This window comes from Pelodiscus sinensis, chromosome 4, assembly GCF_049634645.1.
Source record: "Pelodiscus sinensis isolate JC-2024 chromosome 4, ASM4963464v1, whole genome shotgun sequence".
NCBI lineage: Eukaryota > Metazoa > Chordata > Testudines > Trionychidae > Pelodiscus > Pelodiscus sinensis.
The window spans coordinates 47,715,657-47,741,286 of NC_134714.1; the positions used below are offsets into that span (position 1 = coordinate 47,715,657).

A 25,630-nucleotide genomic window follows, 5' to 3' on the forward strand; every position below is an offset into this window, starting at 1 on the left:
AGGTTTGTTCTTAAGTTGAATCTATATGTAAGTCGGAAATGGCGTCCAGATTCAGCCGCTGCTGAAACTGATCAGTTTAAACAGCAGCTGAATCTGGACGCCAGTTCTGACTTACATACAGATTCAACTTAAGAACCCCAGGCGTCCCTAAGTCAGCTGCTGCTGAAACTGATCAGCGGCTGATTCCAGGAAGCCTGGGGCAGAGCAACTCTGCCTGGGGCTTCCTGTAGTCAGCCGCTGGTCAGTTTCAGCAGCGGCTGACTTGGGGACGCCTGGGGCAGAGCAGCTGGGGTGCTGCTGGGTTGCTCCAGTAGCGCGGCTCCTTGGCGCTACTGGAGCAACCCAGCAGCACCCCAGCTGCTCTGCCCCAGGCGTCCCCAAGTCAGCCGCTGCTGAAACTGACCAGCAGCGGCTAAATCAGGATGCCTGGGTCAAAGCAGCTGGGGTGCTGCTGGGTTGGTCCGGAGCAGCGCTGCGGGACCAACCCGGCAGCCCCCAGCTGCTCTACCCCAGGGGTAGGCAAGAAAAGCCTGGTCTGCTGGGGGGGGCACTAGCTTCACCCCCTCCCCCAGAAGACCAGGGAGACGGGGGTGGCGGGACCGCCCAAGTCTTCCACAGCTTTGCTCCGTCTCCCTGGTCTGCTGACCTGGGAGACGTGGAGCAAAGCCGCAGAGCACGCAGGCAGCGGGACAGTCCAGGTGTGCCGCGGCTGTCCCACTGCTGGCGTGCTCCAAGGCTTTGCTTCCCATCTCCCTGGTCTGCTGGTCAGACCAGGGAGACGGGGAGCAAAGCCTTGGAGCACGCCTGCAGCGGGCGTGCTCCGCGGCTTTGCTCCTGTCTCCCATGTCTGCTGGGGGGGCCCAGCGGCTTTGCTGGACCCCCCCAGCAGACCAGGGAGACCGGGAGAAGTTTTTCTCGCCCCGGAGGATACGGGTGGCGACTGCCGCCCGTGAGCTCCGGGGCAAGAAAAGCCCCGTTCGTAAGTGCGGATCCGACATAAGTCGGATCCGCGTAAGTCGGGGACTGCTTGTATTGTCTTTAGTAAGGCAATAGTGACACCTCTATTTCCCCTTCTGTCGCCCAAAGGAGCATTTAACCACCATGCAGCACTTGCTCAGCCTTCATGAGCCAGGACTGCAAGAAGTAAGCTGGGTTTCTCAGGATCACAATGGGCATCTCCACATCCCCTTCTGTAATCTTGTGGTCTGGAAAGAAAATCCTGTCTTGCAGTTTTTTTTACAGGACAGTGTTCCTGAAGATACATTCATCATTCAACTTTCTGAACCACCCAGGATTGACAGCTGTGAAATGCCCATGTTGATTCACAAGCCTCTGAAACACCATCAAGAATTATCCCTTCCTGTTAGTGTGCTTGGTGGCAAGGTGGGCTGGAGCTAAAATTGGAATATTTTTGTCCTCTGTTGCTCTCCTACAGTTGGAAAATCCCATGTCCAAAAAGCCAACCATTGTGTCAAAAGGTTGCCCAGAGTCATGGCCCTCCATAGCAGAATGGAATTTATTGCCCTGCATATTTGCTGCAGTGCAGCTCCAATGGTAGACTTTCCTGCTCCAGACTGATTTGCAATTGACCGGTAGCAATCACGAGTCACCAGCTTAAACGCAGCAGATGCCACATGGTTCTCAAGCGAGAGGGCAGTTCTCATTCTAGTGTCTTTGCACCACAGTTCAGAGGCCAGCTTAGCGCAGAGTCCCAGGAAGGTTGCTAAAGTTCTGTAGCCACTGGTCTTTATCCCACACCTGCATGACAATGTAATCCCACCAATCAGTGCTGGCTTCCCTAGCCCAGAAGCACTTCTCTACCCTGAAAAATGGCTTTGTGACTGCCAAATACAATAGCAGGTTGCTGCCGTCCTTATCATGCACACTGTCAGACTCCCAAGTTTTCTTCCTCTGTTAGTAATTTCAAGGTGATCCCTGCTGTCGTGTGAAGTTCTCATCACAGTTAACATAGCACGTGAAAGAAATGTCACACAAATATTCCGATTCTTTGTTGCTGTAGATGCTAGAGTGCACAGCAGAGCATGATAGTTGGGGGGGAAAAAAAGGGATGAAAGGACACTGGAAGCTCCTGAATAATGCAGTGCCTGATGGACATTTGCACAGTCTCAAGATATCCTACACTCTGTTCTGAGATCCCACAATACCTAGTGACAGATGGTATATTGCTCCCACTGTCGACTGGGAGATAAAAATGTGGATATAACAATCTTCTGTCCATGTGCAGGATAAATTTTATATGTACAGAGGCATGTGCAAATGTACACCACTCTGCTAATCAGCTGATATGCATTTTAATCTTTTCTTAGCAGCCGCATTGCTTACAGGGAATACTGAACACAATCGGTCAACAAAGGCAACAGACATACATGTGTTTTGGCAACTCTTTTGTCACTTCTGCGTGTCAACATTAGTTTCTTCAACAAAACTTAGTATTTGGGATGGGATGGGATGGGTCTGGACACAGCTGAGGTTATCCACTCAGGGCTCCTTACAGGCCCAGACTGGAGACCTTTCCAAATAGGCTACACACCAGTCACACTGAATGCTCCAGCTGCCTATCTGCCCAGCCTAAAGCCTCACGAGCAAAACCCCTCTGTCACTCCAGCTCTTTCTGTGCCCCAATCAGCCCCGGGCCTAACACACAGGTGAGGGGTTATAGAACCCAATCTCACCTACCCTGAACGGTTTCTTCCGGTCGCAAGAAACCAGTCACAGGTCCTTATCAATTTACGCTCTGTATCTTCCCTATAAGACCATGCTGAACCAATCATTTAGAATCTAAAATTTAAGGGTTTATTCTTAAAATAAGAAAAGCATGAGAGTAAGGTTGTTAAGGAGAATACATTACATGCATCAAGTCACGCAATTCTCGATCCAGGCTCTTAGAGATGTTATAAACTGCTATCTTAAAAGTCTCTGGTGTACATCCTATGTCAGGATGGGTTCACAGTTCTTTCCGGCTCGGTGTTCCCTACAAGGCCGCATCTGGGATCAGGAGCTGAACTGAAAACCAGATAGAGGGTGCCACGTGGCATTTACATACCTCTCCTGGCATCCTCCTTGCCAGAGCAGGTCACATGGTTGAGTGACCTATCTCTATTTCAGATGCTGGCAGCCATTATGCCCTGGCTGCCTTGCAGATATCAGCCAAATTCCTCAGGTGTGTATTAGTACCTAGAGATTCATTGTCTTCTTGCTATTTAGCATAGCCACTGACTGAACATTCTTTGCCTATTGCTCTGACAGAATTTTCCAGCATCAACACAGAGTACATATTTATAACTCCACATACCAATATTATACAAGTACATGAATAGCATATACAGAATCAGTAGAACATAAGCTTTTGTTTAACATTTCACATGACCCCCTTTGTACAGACTTTTGGGGCCAACCCCCTCCATCCATGGGTGCAACAGTAATCTTTAGATCAAATAATGTGACAGGGAGTGTAGACATACGCTAGGAGTAAAGAATGCAGGTCATACCAACAGAATGGTACGCTAAGTCCTGGAAAGCAGTGACTCTCTGAAAAGGATTTGGTGTCATAGTAGACAAGCAATTCAGCATGAGCTCCTAGTGCAATGTAGTGGCAAAAAAGGCTAATGCAATCCTTGGACATATAACTGGAGGAGGAGGGAGGTCATTTTACCTCTCTCTAGGACTTAAGATTGATATTGGAATATTGCATCTAGTTCTGAGGTTCACATTTTAAAAAAAATAGTGGAAAACCAAAGAGGGTACAGTAAAAAGCCACAAATTATTTGAGGGCTGGAAAACATTCCTTACCAGGAGAGACTTGGAGCTCAATCTGTTTAGTGTATCAGAAATATGATTGAGAGGTGACTTGATCTGCATATAAATACTTTCAGGAGAAGAAAATACTAAGTACTGAAGAGCTCTTCAATGGAGAAAAGCGTAACAGGAATCAATGCGTGGAAGTGAGAGTGAGACCATCTCAAATTAGAAATAAGGTGTGATGATGTGGGACCCTTGAGATGCCAACTGAGGTGCTTAAGAATAATATAGCACTGAGCCTGCCTTCTCCACCAGACTGTGCTCTCTCTTACATAGTCTTGCTGAGCCAGGCTCTCAAGCCTCCAGCAAAGTACACAGGCAGGGAAACAACCAGCTGCTGATACAGACATAAATCAGCTGTAGGAGGATTCACCTTACTGCTGAAACATGGGGATTTACTGCAGCACCCACATGTTCATCCCAGCTTGGAGTACAAACTCAAAGTTATATGGAGTTCACATCCTTAATGGGCAGGAAGGAGGTGTCCAGCCTTCCACCTCCCTAGTTAGAAATTATATAAACTGGGTTGTATTATAAATCAACAATACCTTTTATTTCTATGGAAGGGTGTATTGTGAGTGTTCAAAGAGGTAGCAAAGTGAAAAAAGCAGATTACTGCGAAAATAATACAAAGCATTCAGTCGAAGCTAGAGTCACTAAAAAGCTGGTTACAAATAATAAATTCTCACCCTAGTTTCTGTTTCTGGTAGTCTTTCATGGGCTAGATAACTCTGTAGCCTGGATCCAGCCATTCTTCTTTTCTGCCTCCCACCTTTCAGTTAGTCCTTTTTGTTTCCAAGTATTTCTGGGAGGCAGAGATGACTCAAAGGGAAGATAGTCACTGTTTTCCTTTCCTCTTCTCCTCCTGCCTTTATATAGAATTTCCTTAAGATGTGAAACCTTTGATTTATCCTACTTTCCCTCCCAACAGTTCAATAGTCTAAGATGCAGGTTAATACCAGGTGACCAAGTCACCTTATTCCATCATCCTAGAGTCAATATGGAACGTCTATAGGAAGACCAAGCCTTTACATGTTCCATTATTTTGACTGAAGATCATTAAGCCCTGCTTGTCTGGCTTTTCCATTGTAGTCCCTGAAGTGTCAACAGTGGAAATGACCCAAAATAGCAAATATAAAATACAGATATACACATCAATATTGCTATCTCTTGATGCAAAAATGATACATCCATACAAAAGGAATAATCATGTTCAATAGATCATAACCTTTCCAATAATACCTTACATGAACCATCTTGTATAAAGCATATTTCAGTTGTCCCATCTGAAGCATATTTTCATAAAGTATATGGAATGCTATATGCATCACATAAGGCACAGATCTTAATAGTGAAAGTAAATAACTTCTGAAAGAAACTATCAAGGAAATGAGTGGATTCTCATTTTCTGATGTCTTTGTATCAAGACTGGGCAATAAGCTAAACACAAATTTTTCAGCTCAATTCAGGGATAACTGGATGAAATACTGTGGTCTGTGTCCATGTCTACACTATGAGATGAGGCCAAATCTACTACAGCTGTTCCTTGAATTGCGAACAGTCGAGTTACGACCATTCGAATTTACGTCCAAAGCTCCCATGGAGAGGTCGTAAAGGCGGTCCCCAAGTAACGAATACAACCTGCGCTTACGAACAATGTGGTCGCTATATAACTCAGTGGGGTTCAAGTTACGCACAGATTGAGTTACGGCCAAGTGTTTGGTCCATAACTTGTTCGTAACTCAGGGAGAGGCTGTATTGTCAATTTCCGGTCACCCGATTTTGCAAAGTCAGAGGTCTGTGTCCCCACTGAAGAGAAGAATTCAGGATAGTTACAAGTAACGTCCTCATTAGGGAGACTGCTACCAACTTTAAGAGTGCTGCACTGAGAGTAGCTATCCCACAGTGCCTGTGCTGGGTTATGCTCCTGGTGCATGCTGGGACCAAAACTGTGCAGCAGGTGATAATGGGTTCATGTTGTCAGCATCCTATAATTTGCTTGTCTACTCCCATTGATTTCAATCAAGGTGGGCATTTCTCTCTTCCCTCCCCCTCCCATGCTGTATCAGAGGCGACAGCACTGGGGAAAGGGGGTGGGGGGAAGCAGGCTCCAGGTATGTGCGGGCTTTTAAGGTGACTCCCTGCACACACTGACTCCCACGGAGCTCCTTGCTCCCCTTCTCCTGCCCCCGAGCTACTGCCTCTATATCAGGCAGATGGAAGCCTGTGGGTACCATCTCCTGGGAAGCTGCTTTCCTCTTCCCTGCATGTAACCACATAATCACTGAATTTCAGCAGTTACATGGTTATTTGATTAAACACATTTTAACATCCCTGCCATAGGCAGACACACACCCAACTTAGTTACATGAATGCTTTTGCCAGCCTCTCAGGAGCCAACTGTGGAACAGCTCCAGCCAATTTGCCCAGCTCTGCAGTCTAGAACCCCAGGGCTGTGCTGTCCTTGCCTTGCTCAGAAGCCTGACCAGTGTAAATTTATAATGCAGTCTGTCTCTCCCTCAGTCCGGAGAGGATATGCACCAGCTTTTATTTGAGCAGATTCCCAAGTACTTCACCCAAAACCCTATTTAGGTAAAGCAAAAAACAGGCTTAAGTACAGATTTTAAGTGATTATAAGTAATGTTCTCTTTAATCTTTCCCATCGATGTGCAGAATACGCTTTTTTTTTTAAATGTGCACGAAGATGTGTGAATGTCCCCCAACAGTAGAAACAAAAATCCTAGGTGTGGGCACTCTGCTGATCAGCTGGGAAATATTTGAATCTTACCTGTGTGGCTACTCAAGCACATTGCTTACAAGGAACACTGATTATAAGTAGCAAACATATAGATAAAAGTTGATTATTTAAGAAATAAAAGTAAATTCACAATCCAAGTTCTACAAACTAAACTAGATTTGAATCAAGCAGCGTCTCACCTCAGATGATGCACGCAGGTTACAAATCTATACAAAGGCTGGAACTCTCCTTCATCCTAAACCACCTTCTCCAGATCAGTCTTTGCTCTCCAGATATGTTTTCAGGTGTTCAGTTGTGTGTGGTGGCGGGAGGAGGAGGGGAGGTTTGTCACTTCCATTCTTTTATAGTTTCTTCTGGAAAGGTCTTTGGCTGTGATGTGCTCCATAATTTTTGTGCTATCTGTGAGAAGTCTCAATTGTATATAGTTCTGTAGATAGTTCTTTGGCATGTGGATTCCTTTTAATAAGGCATCAACATGTCTGCTCTTCCACTGTAGCACCTGAAAGGCTGGATTGTGGGTGTTTTCAATGTCACAGTACATTCGAGTAACACACACATACACACATTCCCTATTGACAGCACATACAATCCAACTGGATATTAATGTTCAACAGATGAAGACTTAAAATAGCAACACAAAGCACACTTAGTACAAAACATGTCATAATTCTATGACCTTGTTGAATATGGGAATTCCAGGAATGCCACTTTGAAGCATGGTATGCAACATGTCTTATATAGAGCCCTGCAAATCCACAGATATCCACACTTTGTCCTCAAGCGTCCAGTGCTCATTTTTGCACTTACAGATGTGAATACAAAATTTGTATCCACACTGGGCTCTACTGATGTACAATTTGCCATTATTTGTATAGCTTATCATGCATGCTGATAGTTATGCTTAATAACTTCTTTGCTTTGGTCTTCACCGAGAAGTCTGAAAGAATGTCTAACATAGTGAATGCTAGTGGGAAGAGGATAGGTTTAGAAGATAAAATAAAAAAGAACAACTTAAAAATCACCTAGAAAAGTTTATATGCCTGCAAGTCACCAGGGCCTGATGAAATGCATCCTAGAATACTCAAGGAGCTGATAGAGGAGGTATCTGAGCCTCTAGCTATCATCTTTGGAAAATCATGGGAGACAGGATTGATTCCAGAAGACTGGAAAAGGGCAAATATAGTGCCCATTTATAAAAAAGGGAAGTAAGAACAACCCAGGAAATACAGATCAGTTAGTTTAACTTCTGTGCCAGGGAAGATAATGGAGCAAGTAATTAAGGAAATAATCTGTAAACACTTAGAAGGTGGCAAGGTGATAGGGAACAGCCAGCATAGATTTGTAAAGAACAAATCATGTCAAACCAATCTGATAGCTTTCTTTGATAGGATAGCGAGTCTTGTGGATAAGGGAGAAGTGGTGGATGTGGTATACCTAGACTTTAGTAAGGTGTTTGATACGGTCTCGCATGATATTCTTATCAATAAACTAAGTAAATACAACTTAGATGGGGCTTCTATAAGGTGGGTGCATAACTGGCTGGATAACCGTATTCAGAGAGTAGTTAATGATTCTCAATCCTGCTGGAAGGGTATAACCAGTGAGGTTCCGCAGGGGTCTGTTTTGGGACCGGCTCTGTTCAATATCTTCAACGATTTAGATATTTTCATAGAAAGTACACTTATTAAGTTTGCAGATGATACCAAGCTGGGAGGGGTTGTGACTGCACTAGAAGATAGGGTCATAATTCAAAATGATCTGGAAAAATTGGAGAAATGGTCTGAGGTAAACAGGATGAAGTTTAATAAGACAAATGTAAAGTGCTCCACTTAGGAAGGAACAATCAGTTTCTCTCACACAGAATGGGAAGCGACTGTCTAGGAAGGAATACGGCAGAAAGGTATCTAGGGGTTATAGTGGACCACATGCTGAATATGAGTCAGCAGTGTGATGCTGTTGCAAAAAAAGCAAACCTGATACTGGAATGCTGTGACGGGTATTAAAGGTGCAACCACCCCCTTCCACTCAAAAGGGGGGGGTTCAGCAGACCCACCGCCTAACTAGCGTCTAGGTCTCAGGGTCCTCTGTACTTCAGGACTGGTTCTTGGGTGCGATATCCCTCCCCTGAGATGGGAGTAGGGGCTCGGCGAACCCAGAAATCCCCCAGAGAGGGGGCTGTGTTGGTGGGGTTCCTGCCCTCAAGTCTAGCCCCTGTTCGGGTATGGTTCAATGTACGTGCGCAGGGTCTGGAGTGGGGGGTCTGGCTGACAGGCGCGTCGTGAACCCCTCTAATAAGGGTATGTGGGGGAAGGGGGATCCCGGCCCGCCTTCTCCTCCGGGTCCCAGCCCGGGGCTCTAAGTTCCGGGTGCGATGTTCCCCTTGCATGGCAGATGGGCGTTACTCCCGAATCCCATCTGCCCACGGGCGCCAGAGGCGCACCTCCCCGAGCTGCTTCCTTTCCCCCTCCCCAGGTGATCTGTCCCGGGGAACCACTGTGGGTCCTTACCCCCGCTTGGTTGGTGTCTGGTCCTCCTGGGTGGTCTGGTGGCTTGCGGGTCCCACGCTGCTTCCTCCAGCGCGGAGGCAGGTCCTCCCTCTCTCTGCCAGAATGGGGCCGCTTCTTCCTAGTGTCTCCTCCCCCCCCCCTCCAGTCCTGCCGCTTTTCAAGCGGCCCGGGGGCAGACGCCAATTGACGGCGCTCCGCATTGTCTCGTGCCGTGGCGCGGGCGGCACGGCGGAGGCCCCGCACCCTGAGCCTTCCAGCGTTCACTGGCCTGTCCACTCCCCCTGCCTCACACCGGGGAGCATCGGTGTAACTTGGCCCTGTCTGCCGTGCGGCAGGGCTGCGCTGCTTCCCCACTCCTCCTCCACCCTGCTGAGCCGGGGATTGGGGCTGCCGCGGCTGGCCATGGCGCCGGCTCACCTTCTCTGCCTCCGGGGGGGGGGCGGGTCCTCCCCCTCGGGAGTGCAGACCCTCGCGGGTCCATCACAGATGCATTAACAGGTGTGTTGTGAGCAAGACACGAGAAGTCATTCTTTCACCTTACCCTGCACTGGTTAGGCCTCAGTTGGAGTATTGTGTCCAATTCTGGGCACCGCATTTCAAGAAAGATGTGGAGAAATTGGAGAGGGTCCAAAGAAGAGCAACAAGAATGATTAAAGGTCTAGAGAACATGACCTATGAGGGAAGGCTGAAAGAATTGGGTTTGTTTAGTTTAGAAAAGAGAAGATTGAGGGGGGACATGATAGCCGTTTTCAGGTATCTGAAAGGGTGTCGTAAAGAGGAGGGAGAAAAATTGTTCATCTTGACCTCTGAGGATAGAACGAGAAGCAACGGGCTTAAACTGCAGCAAGGGAGATTTAGGTTGCACGTTAGGAAAAGATTCCTAACTGTCAGGGTAGTCAAACACTGGAATAAATTGCCCAGGGAGGTTGTGGAAAACCCCCTTTTGGAGATATTTAAGAGTAGGTTAGATAACTGTCTATCAGGGATGGTCTAGACCGTATTTGGTCTTGCCATGAGGGCAGGGAACTGGACTCGATGACCTCTCGAGGTCCCTTCCAGTCCTAGTATTCTAGGATTCTATGTTGTGATTAGATTTAAACAGAAGGAGAATGAGGTGCAGAGAGGAGGACTGTAATTAGGAAATTATGGTCACACAAATAATTAAAAAGATCTTTATTTAAGGTAGAATGCATGTATAACAATATGGTAAAGACTGTATAATGAGATATTTGGCCCATATAATTTAACGATGTTAATTGTGAAGTATGCATCTATATTTTGTTAATTGCCTTTGCTGTTTTCTCTGAAGTATTTTATTCAACTAATCTTTTTTTGGTGGTGGGAAGAGTGGAAATACTTGAAGGGCTTCTAGATACTACACAGATATTCCAATTCTATATTAAACATTCATTGAGTGACACCTTTAATGTCTTAAATGTTTGTTTTTTGCATGCAAGAATTAACAGTCATTGTTTGCCTCTCTTAGACTTAAATATATACTAAGTCAGATCCACCAACTTGAACTTAAATAGCTGGGATTGTAAATGTGTTTTGATGTCTATATTGAATATATTAGTCATCCTAAACATCTTCCTTATCTAATAGAATTAAACATTGAAATAACTTGATGAACCATAAGCCTGGATAAATGAGAGAAAAATAATTTTCTTTTTATCTTTCAGAGAATGCAGAGTCCATTGATCTTAAACAGTTTTTTGACCTACACTTTTCACATATATATTATGTGTTCTTTGAAAACTTTGTGACTATTGAAGTAGGTCTCAAACAAAAAGGTAAGATTTTCAAATGTGTCTCATTTAAAATGTCTTTCTCTGCAGACATATTTATTAACACTGGGAAGCAGGTTTGGTCTTGATTGCATCCTTTATGCTCAATTGTTTGAGATCAGACATCTGATGCACATTCGCCAGTTGGATCACCCTTAGCAAGATACAAAGTTAGAAGCAAATGGCATTCAAATGATGGCATGGAGAGAGAAGCTATCCTGGTAGCCCTTCTAATCATCTTGCAAACTTGAGGATCTTCAAATTTTAATGCTGCCTGTGTTCATATAGATTTATAAACAAATGGGCTTTTTTCCTACTTTTTTCATAAAATGTGTGGTATGTCTGGAGGGTGGAACAGGTCAAAGAACATCATCTTTGTTCTTTAATTCTCTCTTGTTGAATAACACTATTCAAAACTTGCTTTTAATATATGAGAGGAAAAATATAAACCAGAATGCATAATCTTTATATCTAGTAGTGTAGTTTCACATTTTAATGTGATTAAAAATTAAGGTTTGCTGTGAAACCTAAATAAATTCCACTTAAATCTATATTTTTGTTTTGTGACTACACTAGTGTCTAACTCCATGATTGAGTTTATGGATAAACACTCATTATAATTTCAGAATATGGGATACTATTTTAAACCAGTCTAACTTGTTTCATTGGAAAGAATGTGAGAAATCAGCTTTCTGTGTCTGTAGAAGTATATACATCTTGTGTATTTATATTTTTAGTCAATGGTCCCTTTTAATGACTTTTCATAATTAAAACTATATAAAGTTTCTTTTTAAATTAAATTTAGGTCACAAGTCTCAGAGAGAAGAATTAGATGCTATTCTTTTTATTTTTGAGGTAAGTTGTTTTGATACTTCGAGTATTGTTTTTTTACTCCGATTATTTGCCAGAAAAGTTAGTTTTAGCACAACAGAACTGTAAGGTTATGCCATTAGAAGTGGAGCAAATATGCAATGAATAAATCATATAATATGAATATTGTTTGCCTGCTTCCTTGGGTGCAGCTACAGAGGTTAAATATTAACTCTCCAACCCCGCCCCCCACACACAGAGTAAAACCTGTGTTATATGGCATGCTCGGGGATTAGGACATTCCAGTTATCTAAAAATTCCAGTTATCCGAGGGTCCCATCAACCTAGAAAAAACCAATGTACAATAATAGTAAAACTCAAGTTTTCAATATTGGTAGTTTTGGGGTGTGAGGCAGTTGGTCTTTTATTTCTATCTTGAGTTAAAGATGATTAGTACTACTTCAATAAAAAATTGTTAAGCCAATCATGGTAAACCAAGCCAGGCCTGTGCGCTTGAAAATGTGACAGTATTGTGGCTGTGAGCAATGCCAGTTAACCAAGTTTTCTGGTTAACAGTGTGCCGGATAACAAAGGTTTCACTGTATGTGTATGTAGGTGTGTATATATAAATAAAAATATGCAGTGTAGTTGTAACTGTGTCACTTCTAGGATATTAGAGAGACATGGGTGGATGAATTTATTTTATAGAAACTAGGGATGTAAAATTTTTATTAATTGGCTAATTGACTAGGTGATGCAATTTGCGTCAACTGTTCGATTAGTCTAGAAGGGTGCCTCTGCCTCTGAAGTGTAGTGACAGCTCCAGGAGGTGTCCTCTCTCCCTGCTCCCCCCCCCCCACCGGCCCTGTGCTCCCCATGGCATTTCAAAGTGGCAGCGCCGCATGTAGCCCAGGGTCAGTGAGCGAATGTCGAGTGGCGCTGCCGCTTTGAAGCACTCTCTTAATTTCCCTCCTCCCACCCCTTGCTGCCTCTTTCTGATAGAGGCAGCAAAGCGGGGGGAAGTGACTAGTCAACAAGTCTGTCAACTGCCCAATAAGCATTTGCTTATCGGATAGTCGATTAGTCATTCATATCCCTAATAGAACCAACTTCCGTTGGTGAGAGAGAAGCTTTCCAGCTTTACACAACTCTTCTTCAGTTCTGGCAAAGACACTCCCAGTGACACAGCGAACGTAACTGATTGTTTAGCCTAAGTAGCCGAGATGTAAATTCCCATTTTAAAAAGTCAACTGGTTAAATGATGTGTAACCTGTTAACTCTGAAGGGCTGGGATCCTGTGGGCATGGGGCTGCTTAGACCAGGCTGGGAGGGTCTGCTGCGCCATGGGTGGGGGCTGCTCTAGCCTGCTGGGCCACCAGTTAATCGGTAACTGAGTAAGCATACTGGTAAGGCTAATGCTTACTGGGTAGCTGGTTAATGCTTAAGTCCTTACTAAGTAGTTAGCATGTATTGTAAGGGACCGTTCAAAGCAGAATAGTTTATTAACACCTCTGTAGTCATCCATAGATCCTACACATGCCTATCACAACATGTGGCATACCAAGAGTTAGTCTACTTTGGCAAGTTACAGTGCTGAAAAGCACTGGTGTAAACAGACTTCTAGCATGGGGAGCCATGCTCCCAAAGCTATTAGCTATTCCCTGTGTGGTAGTGGTTTACTTAGAGCTCTCTCATAGCTGGTGCTGACCACACTACTGTGTTTAAAAACTTGGAAGAGTAGACAAAGCCTTAATAACTATGTGAGTGAAACTAGACAATTAATATGCTCATGAACTCTCATAGGAAAATGATTAAAGTTACTTTTGCCCATCACCTGTGGGTGAACACTTTTCACAAAGGGATCACTCTATATCAGTCCTCACTCTCAAAGGAAACATGCACAACACTTTCAAAGGATAAGCATGAGAGCTTCAATTGGTAACTGCTAAACATGGAAAAATCATCAGCTGAACAGAGACACTAGATATGTGGCTTGTTATAATGGTCTGTAAATACTAACTCCCCCTCTTTTTGTTCTATGCCTGCAGAAGTGTTGTTGGACCACTCTACTTGGATCGGTCCCTTTAGACTGTGCTAGCTACTTATTCTAAACTATTTGTTCCACCTTGTATTAAGCTATGCTGCACCTTTCCCAGATCGGAAGAAGAGCTTTTTTTATGGCTCATAAGCGTGTCTCTCACCAACAGAAGTAGGTCCAATATAAGATATTACCTCACCTACTTTACATGCCCCACAATAAATGTAGTGGTGTATCAAGCCATTTATAGCTTGTTGTTTACTTGGAGGTAGGGATGTAAAATAGAGTTTAAAATGTTAACGGGTTAAATTACATGTTTGACCAGTTAACTGCCTGCCATGTCGTGCCATAGACAAGGGGCCCCTGGAGCAGCCCATGGGCCTAGCTGGGTTAGAGCACCTTCTGCTCATGGCATGCACTGTGGGCTGGGCTGGGCTTGGCTGAAGCAGTCCCTCAGCCAGGCCCACCACGCTGCAGGCTGCCAGCCACCGGTTAACTTATCGGTAGGCATCACCCTGTAAGGTTTCTTTCCTCATTTACTTTCCTAATGAGGTGGTCAGACACATGGAGTGACACTACAGAAATAGCTGTTCATTTATATAACTGAGAAATGCTGAATATGCATATTTAAGTTGTATCTTGGATTCAGATAAAGTTAATTTTTTAAAAAATTGCTTGCATCTTCTTCCTGGTGGTGGGTGGGTAGGTAGATACCACAAACAGATAACTAAGATAATTAATAAAACTTACATTTTCTTACTGAATAACTACTATTAATTTTTGGTACTTCTAGCATGTGTTTTTTAGGTAATAACTATATAGTGTGGATTGTTGGCTTTTGTAGAAAATTTTACAACTTCTTCCAGAAAGGATTCACCAGAGGTGGCAGTTTCATAGTATTGGTGAGTTTGTATTTAAAAAAGAAGTCTTGTTTATGATAAATGTGTGGTGTGTGTGTGTGTGTGTTTTTTTTTTTTTTTTTTTAAACACAAGATACTGTGTGGAGTGTAATTGAGTTCTTTAATGTCCTAAATTTGATAGTTTTATCTGAGTGATGCCATAAAGGAAGGTACAGGAATTACTTAAAATGGCATAATAAGGAGCAAGGAACATTCTGCTATTTTTCATAAAAAAATTTAGGCTGGGTGTTCTCAAGGTTCTTAACAGTAAGTAACCAAATGAAGTTAATAGGTAGCAGGTTTAAAACTAATAAAAGAAAGTTCTTCTTCACACAGCGTGTAGTCAACCTGTGGAACTCCTTGCCAAAGGAGGCTGTGAAGGCTAGGACTATAATAGAGTTTAAAGAGAAGCTAGATAATTTCATGGAGGTTAGGTCCATAAAAGGCTATTAGCCAGGGGATAAAATGGTGTCCCTGGCCTCTGTTTGTCAGAGGCTGGAGAGGGATGGCAGGAGACAAATCGCTTGATCATTGTCTTTGGTCCACCGTCTCTGGGGCATCTGGTGCTGGCCACTGTCGGCAGACAGGATACTGGGCTAGATGGACCTTTGGTCTGACCCAGTACGACTGTTCTTATGTTCTTAAGTAAGGTAACTGACATGGAACTTTTTTTCTGGAGAGATAGTTAAGGTACTGACACACGTGGAGATCACTCAGAGCAGCAGCAGTTCTGTTGCTGCCTCCCTTGTAACTTTAGGTACCTTACTGCTGTGCCTTAGATTCCTGCTCCCTGTAGCCAGCCAACAAATATAAATTCTCACCCTGGCTTCCACCAGAATAGTTACTCCTTTCAGTGTGACCCCTAACAACACTTCTAGACTCAAGCCTCCTCAAATCCATCTCCCCATAGTTCTTAATTACCAAACAGTTACACTTTTCCCATCTGGTTCATCAACCTAATGACCATAAAGCTCAAAACATAGCAAGTGTCCATAAAATACCTACTTTACTTATGTACTTTAACACAGGTATTTTTTATTCTTTGGGATCCATGCACCTGGAGTGTTTTGATTCTGGTTGTCATAGACACCATTACTGGAGTTCTGCAAAAAAGAATATTAGAGAAAACAGAAAGGTAGTGTAGATTGAAATTCCTGGCACAGAGCATAATTAAAGTAGATGACCCGGAAAGTCCTTTGCCATCTTGGTACTAATTTAATATAAAAAAGAAAAACGCTGGAACAGAAGCCGTCTAGTATAACTCTAAACTAGACCTTTGAATAGCAACAGCATTGTTGAATTGGGAGGCTTTGCCTACTTGCGCTGTGATTTGCACCATCCTAATGTATACAATTTTTTTAAAAAAGGAACAGATCTTGTAGAAGGTGATACTTTTTTTCCCCCTCTGACATTGAGGTGATTGTCAGAGGATATCAAGTTCACCAAGATAAACTGGAGATTGCCAAGGGCTTGTTTAAAAGATTACCAAGTCTGACCGAGAACTCTGACATCTGAAATAAAATGAAGAGTGAAGAACATCTTAAAAATGTATTTTCTTTTCAGGCTTGATTTTAAAGAAACTCCTTCACACTGGAAATTCCTTAAAGGTAAGGAAAATAAATACATATATCTTTGCTTTTGTGTTTTTGTTGTGTATATTAACTTGTATGCACTTGCTTTAGTACTTTGATAAGTTCCATCAAGGTGCATAGGTGTTTGCAGAATTGGGGTTTTAATTTTTTCAAGAGCAAAGAAGCCCTAATTTTTATATTATAGGGGGAAGGAAATAAGTGTGTGGGTTTTTCTGGTTATATGTATGTATGTGTGCGTGTGAGAGAGAGAGAGAGAGACTTTTTTTTCTATCATAGTTATAAGCAGAAAGATGAAAACATTTAAATGTATTTTGTAACATTACTTTTGAAGAAAAAGAATGGTATTGTTGACATTCTGTGTGGTGCAGTTCTTTACTGAAAGGGGAGAATGTGTGCTTTTGTACTCTACAGAGTGGGTCCTTAGCTTATTCATATGCAAATGTAAGGAAACTATTTGACAGTCTATACAATAGAATGTAATATAGTTATAAAAGAGAAGAGTCTGACAAACGTAAAGCTCCCTCTTTCCCTTTTTTAAGATCCGGCGAGAAGGTGTGCGCCTCTTCCTCTTGTGGTTGCAAGCACTTCAGAATAACTGTAGTAAAGAACAGCTATGTATGTTTTCTTGCTTAATTCCTGGATTTTCATCACTGCAGTCAGAGTATGGACCTCGAACACTAGATAATCTAATTAACCCGCCACTTAATGTGCAAGAAAGTAAGTAATTTTAACATTACCAAGTTCTTTACATGGTCCCATTTCACTAATTTTTCCATTGCTCAATTACTGTATAAATAACTAAAGTAAGTAGTCTGACCTGCTTTCTGTTACTCATATGGATTGTGGAACCACTAATGAGTGCAGCTGAGCCCAGAGCTTCTAGGATCCTGGTGTCTTCCTTCACCCTGACTTCTTTTTCTCCTTCCACATCTCTTACAAACATACATGTTGCTCTACCACTACACATCAGTGGTTTAACTAGTCCAGTATCTTGCTGGTGACCAGTACCTGATGTTTGAGTAAAAGGTGCATGAAACACCATAGTGGACAATTATAAAATAACCTTACCTGTAGAAATTACAGTTTCTCCTATGGGATGTCTAGACTACATAGTTTTTTTCAAGAAAAGGCCCTTTTTCAAAAAAAAAAACCACTTCACCTGCCTCCACACTGCAAACGCAGAATTTTTTTTTTCAACATTGGTAAACCTCAGATTACCAGGAAGAACGCATTTTTCGTAAGAGGCAATCAAAAAAAGCGCAGGTACCCCGGTGGCCATTCTGTGAATAGCAATCAGGGCTTTCTTTTGAGAGAGCGTGCATGCAGTCTGGGTGCTCTTTTGAAAAAGCAGATCGCTTTTTCGATCCAGTTTTGAGGTGTGAATGCTCTCTTTCGAAAAAGCTTCTTTTGAAAAAAGTTTGCAGTCTAGACTAAGGGTACAACTACATTGCATACGTATTTCAAAATAGCAGTAGTGGAGTGTCCTATTTCGAAATAGCTGTTTCAGAATAAGCGTTAATTCTTGTGGAATGAGGTTTACAGAAGTCAGAATAAGCTGTCCATTATTTCCAATTTATTTCAAAATAACAGAATTGCTGTTTAGATGCTCATGTTGTTGTTTCAGAAGAACAGCCGTTACTCCAAAATAACGCTACTGTGTAAACTCACCCTGATTGGGGCCTTCTGCCTTGAGGCATGAGGGTTTATATCCATTCATGACTTGCCTTCACTTTTATACTAGCTAATGCAACTGGATACTTTCGTTGTTCATATGGATGAGCCTTTGATTCCTACTAGATTCTTAGTCTCAATCATTTCTTTGGACAATGAGTTTTTCACGTCACTTGGAACAATATTTTATAATTGCAGCTGTATCCCTATTTCCACAAGACTCCCTGTATGATTTATTTCAACTTCACCTTTTCAAAAAAAAATGGATTCATACTATCCTCTCCTCTTACTGTTTATCATAACTAAAGCTGGTCAGGAATTTTCTGATTAAAAAGACTTATTAGAAATCATTGGTTTGTTAAAAGCTAAATTATTTTGCTGAAACATACATTTCAATGAACTTCCATTGACATAGCAGAGGCCAAACTTGGTTTCTCAACAACTATCCTGGTGGGCTGCTGGGGACACCAGCGCTCCCAGGGGTCTGCAGCTTTTGAGTAGCTCCATCGTGTGGATCATGCCATGATGGCCTCCAGAGGTTCCTGTTGTCTTGTACTGCACTGTCCAGAACAATGGGAAAGGAAGGACAAAGAGGGTGGGGCTTACATACTGTTGGGCAGCAAAGAATTATGGAGGAAGAAGAAAAAATTCTAAGCTCTAATTACATTCGTACAAAATAGAAAAGGACTGAAATAATGTAATTGGAAAGTTTAAATGTAACTAAAACCTAAAAGCAGCAACAGTATTCATAAAACAGGTTTAAGGTTCAAAGGGAATCTTAAGCAGGGATAGCCTCTATGATGAGTGCTTACTGCATAAAAGGGAAAAATACTAAGCCAACTAATAGGGGGCTTCTGGCAAAGTCTTTACATTTGAATCACTCTAGGGATGGGGTTTTGGTTGTAATTTGTATTGACTTTTGTTTTGAGCAGCCAACTTTCCAGCACACATATATAAAAGAAGAACTGAGTTTCTTTTCCTTAAAACTAAATATGCCCAGTTTCTTTAATTCTTCTTCATAGGTGAGGCTATTCTAAATATATTGTCATTTTTGTAGCTCTCTTCTGGACTCTTTCTATTCTGTCCTCATCTTTCTTAAAGTGTGTATCCAAAACTGGTCACAGTACTCCAGCTAAGACCTTGCCATTGCCAAGTAGAATAGATAGATAATTTCCTGTTTATTACATACAACACTTCGGTTAATACACCCCAGAATTAGATTAGCTTTATCTGCAATTATATCACTTGTTAACTCATTCAACATATAACTCCTTGATCCTTTTCTGCAATACTATTGCCAATCTAGTAGTTCTCCATTTTGTATTTGATTTTTTTTTTCCTTCCGAAGTTTAGTACTTTGAACTTGCCTTCCAGTTTCCCAATTTGCAAAGGGTGAGTTGAATTCTAATCCTGTGCTAAGGTTTGCAATTCCTTTAGGTTTAGGTCATTAGCAAATTTAAAAGCATGCTCTCCATCCCATTATCCAAATAATTAATGAAAGTATTAAGCAGTACCAGACTCAGGATAGACTCCCTTGGGACCACACTAAATAAAATCTCCCATTTTAACTGCATGCCATTGATAATAATTCTTTGGATATGTGCTTTTCAATTATTTACACCCAGCCTTATAATAATTTCAGGTAGATCACATTTTGCTAGAAGGGTTATGAGAATATTATGTTTCTAAGAATTTACTGAAATTAAGATAAATTACATACGTTTCTTCCCTCCTGTCCATGCGCTGAAGAGGAAATCAGATTCATGGTGTTTTTGACCAATCCATGTTGGCTATTAAATATCATCCTTTTACCTTCTAGGTGCTTACAAATTGATTGTTTATTAATTTGTTCCATCATCTTAATTAACTATTTTTTTTAATTTCTGGACAGCGCAAGTGACAGTAGAGGAAATTACTCCACTTGTCCCTCCACAGTCAGGAGATAAAGGTCAAGAAGATCTTACAAGCTACTTTCTAGAAGCACTCTTGAAATACATAGTTATTCAGGTATGTTCTCCACATTGTGAAAAGAAACTATTTTTTGGTTATCTACTGTAATGGACCAGCAACACCGTAAAGATGCACAGGAATGAGTGATTATTGTTTTGTCTTCCAAAACCACACCTTACAGAAAACATACTCTCTTAGAGTGCATTTCTTGTTTGTGCTAAGCTCCACTGATCAATTGTAGCATGTACTTCAGCCTGGTTTAGCTTGGGACCAGAAACAGACCTATTAGTCACTGATAGGAGGGTAATGCTGGGCCTCTGGAAGTTCCCTTCAGGTTTTTTTCCTGCCCTCATGTGGCTGATGGGCTCTGTCCAACTTTATCTGCTGTAAAGTTTTCTGAGAGTCTAAACATTTGAAATAAAGTTTGATTTTTTTTTTTTCCCCCAACAGTTTAGTTCAATAATGTCTAATTCCCAGCTGTGTCTCTAGGGTTTCATTGGATTTTTGGGGAGACTGTTCCCTCAGGTCCACTTCTGCCATTGAGGTGTATTCAGCAACTGATGCCTTTTACAGGATTCAAGGAGTGTGCTGGGTTGAGGACCCAGAGGCAAAAGGATGAATCTGGATTGTATTCATCCTCTTTTCAAGTGTGTTGTGGGGAGCTCTGCTGGCATACAGTTTCAACCTTATATCATAAGCACAGTAGTGTCATCTTGGCTCCCTTCCTTTCTGGGGCAGTAAGTGAGCAAATCAGGCAGTCAGCGCCTCTTCTCTTCAAAGTACATGAGGAAAGTGAAGCCCGAGGGGCAAAATGCCAGGTGACAGTTTACACCTATAGCCTGTCAACTATACATTGGACTGGGGAACTCAAGTGCTGCCTATCTCCTGAACCAAGGATGAAGGGGACTGCACACTGTTGATGCTCATGAATGCAGTAAAGGGGTATTTGGGCCCACTTCTGAATTTTGCTTCCCTAATAATCCCTACTCATGTCCCACACTCAGACCTACTGGGACAACAGTTGTATCTGATCCATGTAAATTCCGTTCAGCAAAGTGGGATCTAGATCTGGAAAGTCAGTATTTTTCTTGAGGAACTCAGGAGGAACCTGTATGTTGGAGGGGAAACAACTAAACTAAGCCTCTTGGAGGACAGGGAGATAGTCTCTTGAAATATTTTTGGAGTCTTCTGAGTCTGATTTCCTACTGCCTTTGAAACAGGCTTATGGGACGGACTCAGAAAGGGGAAATATATCAGTTATTTTTTCTTGCTCACTGCATTGTGTGCAGCAGAGTGGATAATCCTCAGTCCCTGGTTCCTGTGCTCAGCTCCATAGTGCACAGTCTGACAGATCAGAGTAAAAAAGACCAGGCCCATAAATAATACCGATTCCTGTACGTGTGCAACCCTCCCGGAGCCTCCCAAGGGAATTATTTCTCCTAAGGGGAAGAAGACCAACACTCCAACACAGCTGGGAATCAAATATTATATCGAACACCAGAGGATAGGTCGGAAGGCAAGAGTTCACTGTGAAACTAAGCTCTGTCCAAGGAAAGTTACATCTATATATTCCTTCTCATGTAATTTGGTAGCATGTAATAGTAGGACAGGGATTTCCTGCCAAGCCTTAAAGAATAGGAAAGTATTGGGCTATCATTCTCAGCTGCTATTGTGGGTCACCATAGCCTGATGTCCAGGTTATTATTCCCAGCTTCACTGTCTCACCAGTGCCTCTACTTCATCTCATGAGCAGATGATTATGGAGTGATGAGAGGGGCAGCATCCCAGATCTGGAAGAGTTAACAGGCAATAAATGGTTTCTTGGCTTGCCACTTTTTTTCATTCTTTCCCCACCTCCAGTTTATAAAGCCAGCAGGTGCCAAATGGTATAATTATATGCAGTAGTGATACCACGTTAAAATGTGGCTACTTCCCCTGGTTGATCAGTGACTCATGATTTCTCACTGAAGAGATGTTTACCTGAAGGAGTGGTGGTCTCATTATACAGGCCTTTCAAAGGCTGCCATGCCTGGCATCGTTTCAGTCCGCTCCCAGGGGCATTGAAATTTCCAGGTCTCGTTAGTCCAACAAAAGTAAACAAGAACTATTTTCTGACACCCTAAGTGCCCTTGTGCGCTTTTATAAGCGGTGCTAATATGAGTTCATCATATTGCAAGTAATGCATTCTTAAGATTCATTGTGGGCCATCAGCTTCTCCCTGGATTAAAAGTGGGTGAGGAGGAAATGGGATTCAAATCTTTTTCATGTGAATTATATATGGGTCTCTGGTTCTCGAGGTAAGACAGACAAATCTGTTTCCAGCTGCCTTAATGATACAGTGAGAAACTTTTAAGGAAACCTAAGACTATTCAGCCATCAGTAATGTCAGCTTTCAATCCTGCCTCCTGCCAGATACTGTGGAAAGGAATACTGGTGATGTGGGAAATTGAAGAAGTCTGAAGTACAACAGGAGAAATAAATCTTTTGAAGAGGTAACTAGAACAAGTGCAGGGCCAGTAACTGATCTCCATTGCTTATCTCTAGGGCTCTGCCAAATTCACAGTCATGGTATGGTGTTTTCACCTTTACTTCTCTGCCGCTGTCTGCAGAGCTGGAGGACCAGAGAGTGGTGACTGCTAACTGAGGGCTGGGTCTGCAGACAGCAGTGCAGAAGTAAACGTGGCAGTACCATACCATGCCGACTTCTGTGCTGCTACTGCTGATGGCTGTGTCTTCTGAACTGGGCTCCCAGCCAGTAGCCACCTCTCTCTAGCTACCTAGCTCTGAAGGCAGTGCTGCCACCATGTACAGTGCAGAAGGAAGGGTAGCAGTAACCTTACACACACATACCTCCAAGTCTCCAAACTCCTTTTTGGGTCAGGACCCCTACATTTACAATATTGTGAAATTTCAGATGTAAATTGCTTCAATCACAACTTTTTTTTTTTTTTTTTTTTTTTTTTTTTTTTTAAATCCTGTGACTGTGAAACTGATCAAAATGGACTGTGACTTTGGTAGGGTCCAAGAGGTCTGCAGACTTCCCAACTGTGGAGTAAGACCCTATGTATGCTAGGCTTTCTCAGTTTGGGAACTAGAGCTTCTTGTGTACTTTGATCCGATGAGAGTCATTCAATATTGTCCAGAGACGCTCTAGGGCTGTGCAAAAGTTTTAGAAACTGCTGTGTGCCACTTCCAGTCACAACAACCTGTGGAAAGTTCATGAATGAAAATCATCCATAATCTTTCTTCAAATAGGAGCATTAAAACCCTCTCCCCAGCCTCTTTAAACTAGGCTTTGACAGGACAGGTGACCAAATCCTAAGGTAAGTGGACAAACATGGAGACCTAGGAGATGGGTCAGAACTGTGAGAGTATGCACTATAATAGTATGGCCTATAATAGTAGAGATTAAAGAGGGACAAGGCAGAGCTGGGAGGCAAAATCAAATCAGTATCTTCGATACCTGCATACAAATGCAAGAAGTATGGAAAATAAGCAGGAAGAACTTGAAGTGCTAACAAACACAACTATGTCATAGTTGGTATCACAAAGACTTGGTGAGATAATACACATGGTTGGAATATTGGTATAGAAGGGTATAGCTTACTCAGGAAGGAACAAGGGAGGAGGTGTGCTGCCTTTTATATTAAGTGTATACACTTGGACTGAGGTTGAGATGGACATAGTAGGCAGACTTGTTGAGAATCTCTGGGTTAGGTTAAAAGGTAAAAAACAAGGGTGATATCATGGTAGGGGGTCTATCATCGACCACCTACTCGGGCAGAGAGGTGGATGAGACTTTTTTTAAACAACAAAAACATCCAAAGCACACTATTTCGTGGTGATGAGGGACTTCAACTATTCGGACATATGTTGGGAAACTAACACAGCAGGACACAGATTATCCAGTAAATTCTTGAACTGCACTGGAGACAATTTTTTCTATTTTAGAAGGTTGAGAAGGCTACAAGGGGAAAAGCTGTTCTCAATATGATTTTAACAATAGGGAGGAACTGGTTGAAAATTTGAAAGTGGAAGACAACTTGGGTGAAAGTGATCATGAAATCATAGAGTTCATGCTTCTAAGGAGTGGTAGAAGGAAGAACAGAAAAATAGAGACAATGGATTTCAGAAGGCATATGTTTTCTAACATATGTCTGGATAGTTGAAGTCCCTCATCACCAGAGAGCAGGTAGATAATGTCCCTGGGAAGCAAGACTAAGGGTCCATCTACACTGCTGAGCTAACTTAAAATGAACTACGCAAATTGAGCTACGTCAATTGTGTATCTTATTTCAAAATAACTTATTTCGAAATAGGGATTGTCTACACAGCACTTAATTTCAAAATAGAACATTCTTTCTTGTACAGTGAGGGTTATAGGAGTCAGAGTAAGAAGTCCTCCAGTTTGACAGTATTTTGACACTTTCGAAATAGCTGCCTGCTGTGTAGACACGGACTAAGTTATTTCGGAATAGTGCTAGTTATTTCAAAATAGTGTTGCAGTGTAGACATACCTGAAGAGGAAAAACAACTGAAGAGAATTGACAGTTTTTCAGAGGGACGTTATTAAAGGCCCAAAACCAAACTATTCCACTGTTTAGGAAAGATAGCAAGTATGACGAGACCATTTTTGCTTAACAAGGAGATCATATATGATCTAAAAATCAAAAAGGAGTTTTATAAAAAGGATAAAGTAGGTCAAATTACAAAGAATTAATATAAGCAAATAACGCAAGTATGTTGGGGCAAGATTAGAAAGGCAGAGGCACAAAATGAGCTCACTAGCTAGAGACATAAAGTAACAAGAAAACATTCTACAAATATATTAGAAGCAAGAGGAAGACCAAGGACAGGGTAAGCCCATTGCTCAGTGAAGAGGGAGAAACATTAACCAGAAATTTGGAAATGTAGAGGTGCTTAATGACTTCTTCGTTTCAGTTTTCACCAAGAATATTGATGGTGACAGGATACCTAATACAGTGAATGCTAGTAGAAATGGGATAGGTTTAGAAGTTAAACTAAAAAAAGAACAAGTTACAAATTACTTAAAGTTATATGTCTTCAAGTCACCAGAGCCTGATGAAGTGCACCCTAGAATACTCAAGGAGCTGATAGCTAAAGGCTCAGATACCTCCTCTATCATCTTTGAAAAGTCATGGAAGTCAGGAGAGATTCCACAAGACTGGAAAAGGGCAAATATAGTGCACTTAAAAAGGGAAATAAGAATAATCAAGGAAACTACAGACCAGTCAGTTTAACTTCTGTGCCAGGAAAGATAATGGAGCAAGTAATTAAGGAATTCATCTGGAAGATAAGGTGATAGGTAACAGGCAGCATGGATTTGTAAAGAACAAATCATGTCAAACTAATAGCTTTCTTTGATAGGATAACAAGTCTCGTGGATAAGTGAAAAGCAGTGGATGTGGTATGCATTTGATACAATCGTGCATGATCTTATCAATAAACTAGGGAAATACTACCTACGTAGGGTTACTATAAGGTGGGTGCCTAACTGGCTGAATGGTATAACAAGTACCGTTAACCTTGGCACCGGCATGCCATCTAGCAGCGGCACCGCCTACACAGATGGCACTGCCATGCGAGGCACCACAGCACAACTCAATAACGGCACCGCCTCTCTATGCCATGGCGCAATCCGTACCCAGGGAAATTTTGACTCCAGGGTAATCTTCGCCTGAGCAATTCCTGGCTCAGATTGCGATTCAGCAGAAGCCTCGTAAATTACCAACACCCTCTCTCAGCCCGGACCACGTGCGTTTCTCATCGGAACCACCT

General features: G+C 42.3%; 1 protein-coding gene across 6 annotated transcripts in view; it reads left to right on the forward strand.

Annotated features, from left to right (window-relative positions):
- The window catches only part of RALGAPA1 (Ral GTPase activating protein catalytic subunit alpha 1), a 230,850-nt gene that overhangs the window by 16,938 nt on the left and 188,282 nt on the right, over window positions 1–25,630 (forward strand). For all 6 annotated transcript variants that reach the window (XM_014570781.3, XM_014570783.3, XM_014570782.3 and 3 more), the window contains exons 2-7: window positions 10,767–10,877; window positions 11,677–11,726; window positions 14,564–14,621; window positions 16,182–16,225; window positions 16,750–16,927; window positions 19,773–19,888. In XM_014570781.3, coding sequence (XP_014426267.2) covers window positions 10,767–10,877; window positions 11,677–11,726; window positions 14,564–14,621; window positions 16,182–16,225; window positions 16,750–16,927; window positions 19,773–19,888 — 557 coding nt within the window. The remainder of the gene's footprint in view (window positions 1–10,766; window positions 10,878–11,676; window positions 11,727–14,563; window positions 14,622–16,181; window positions 16,226–16,749; window positions 16,928–19,772; window positions 19,889–25,630) is intronic.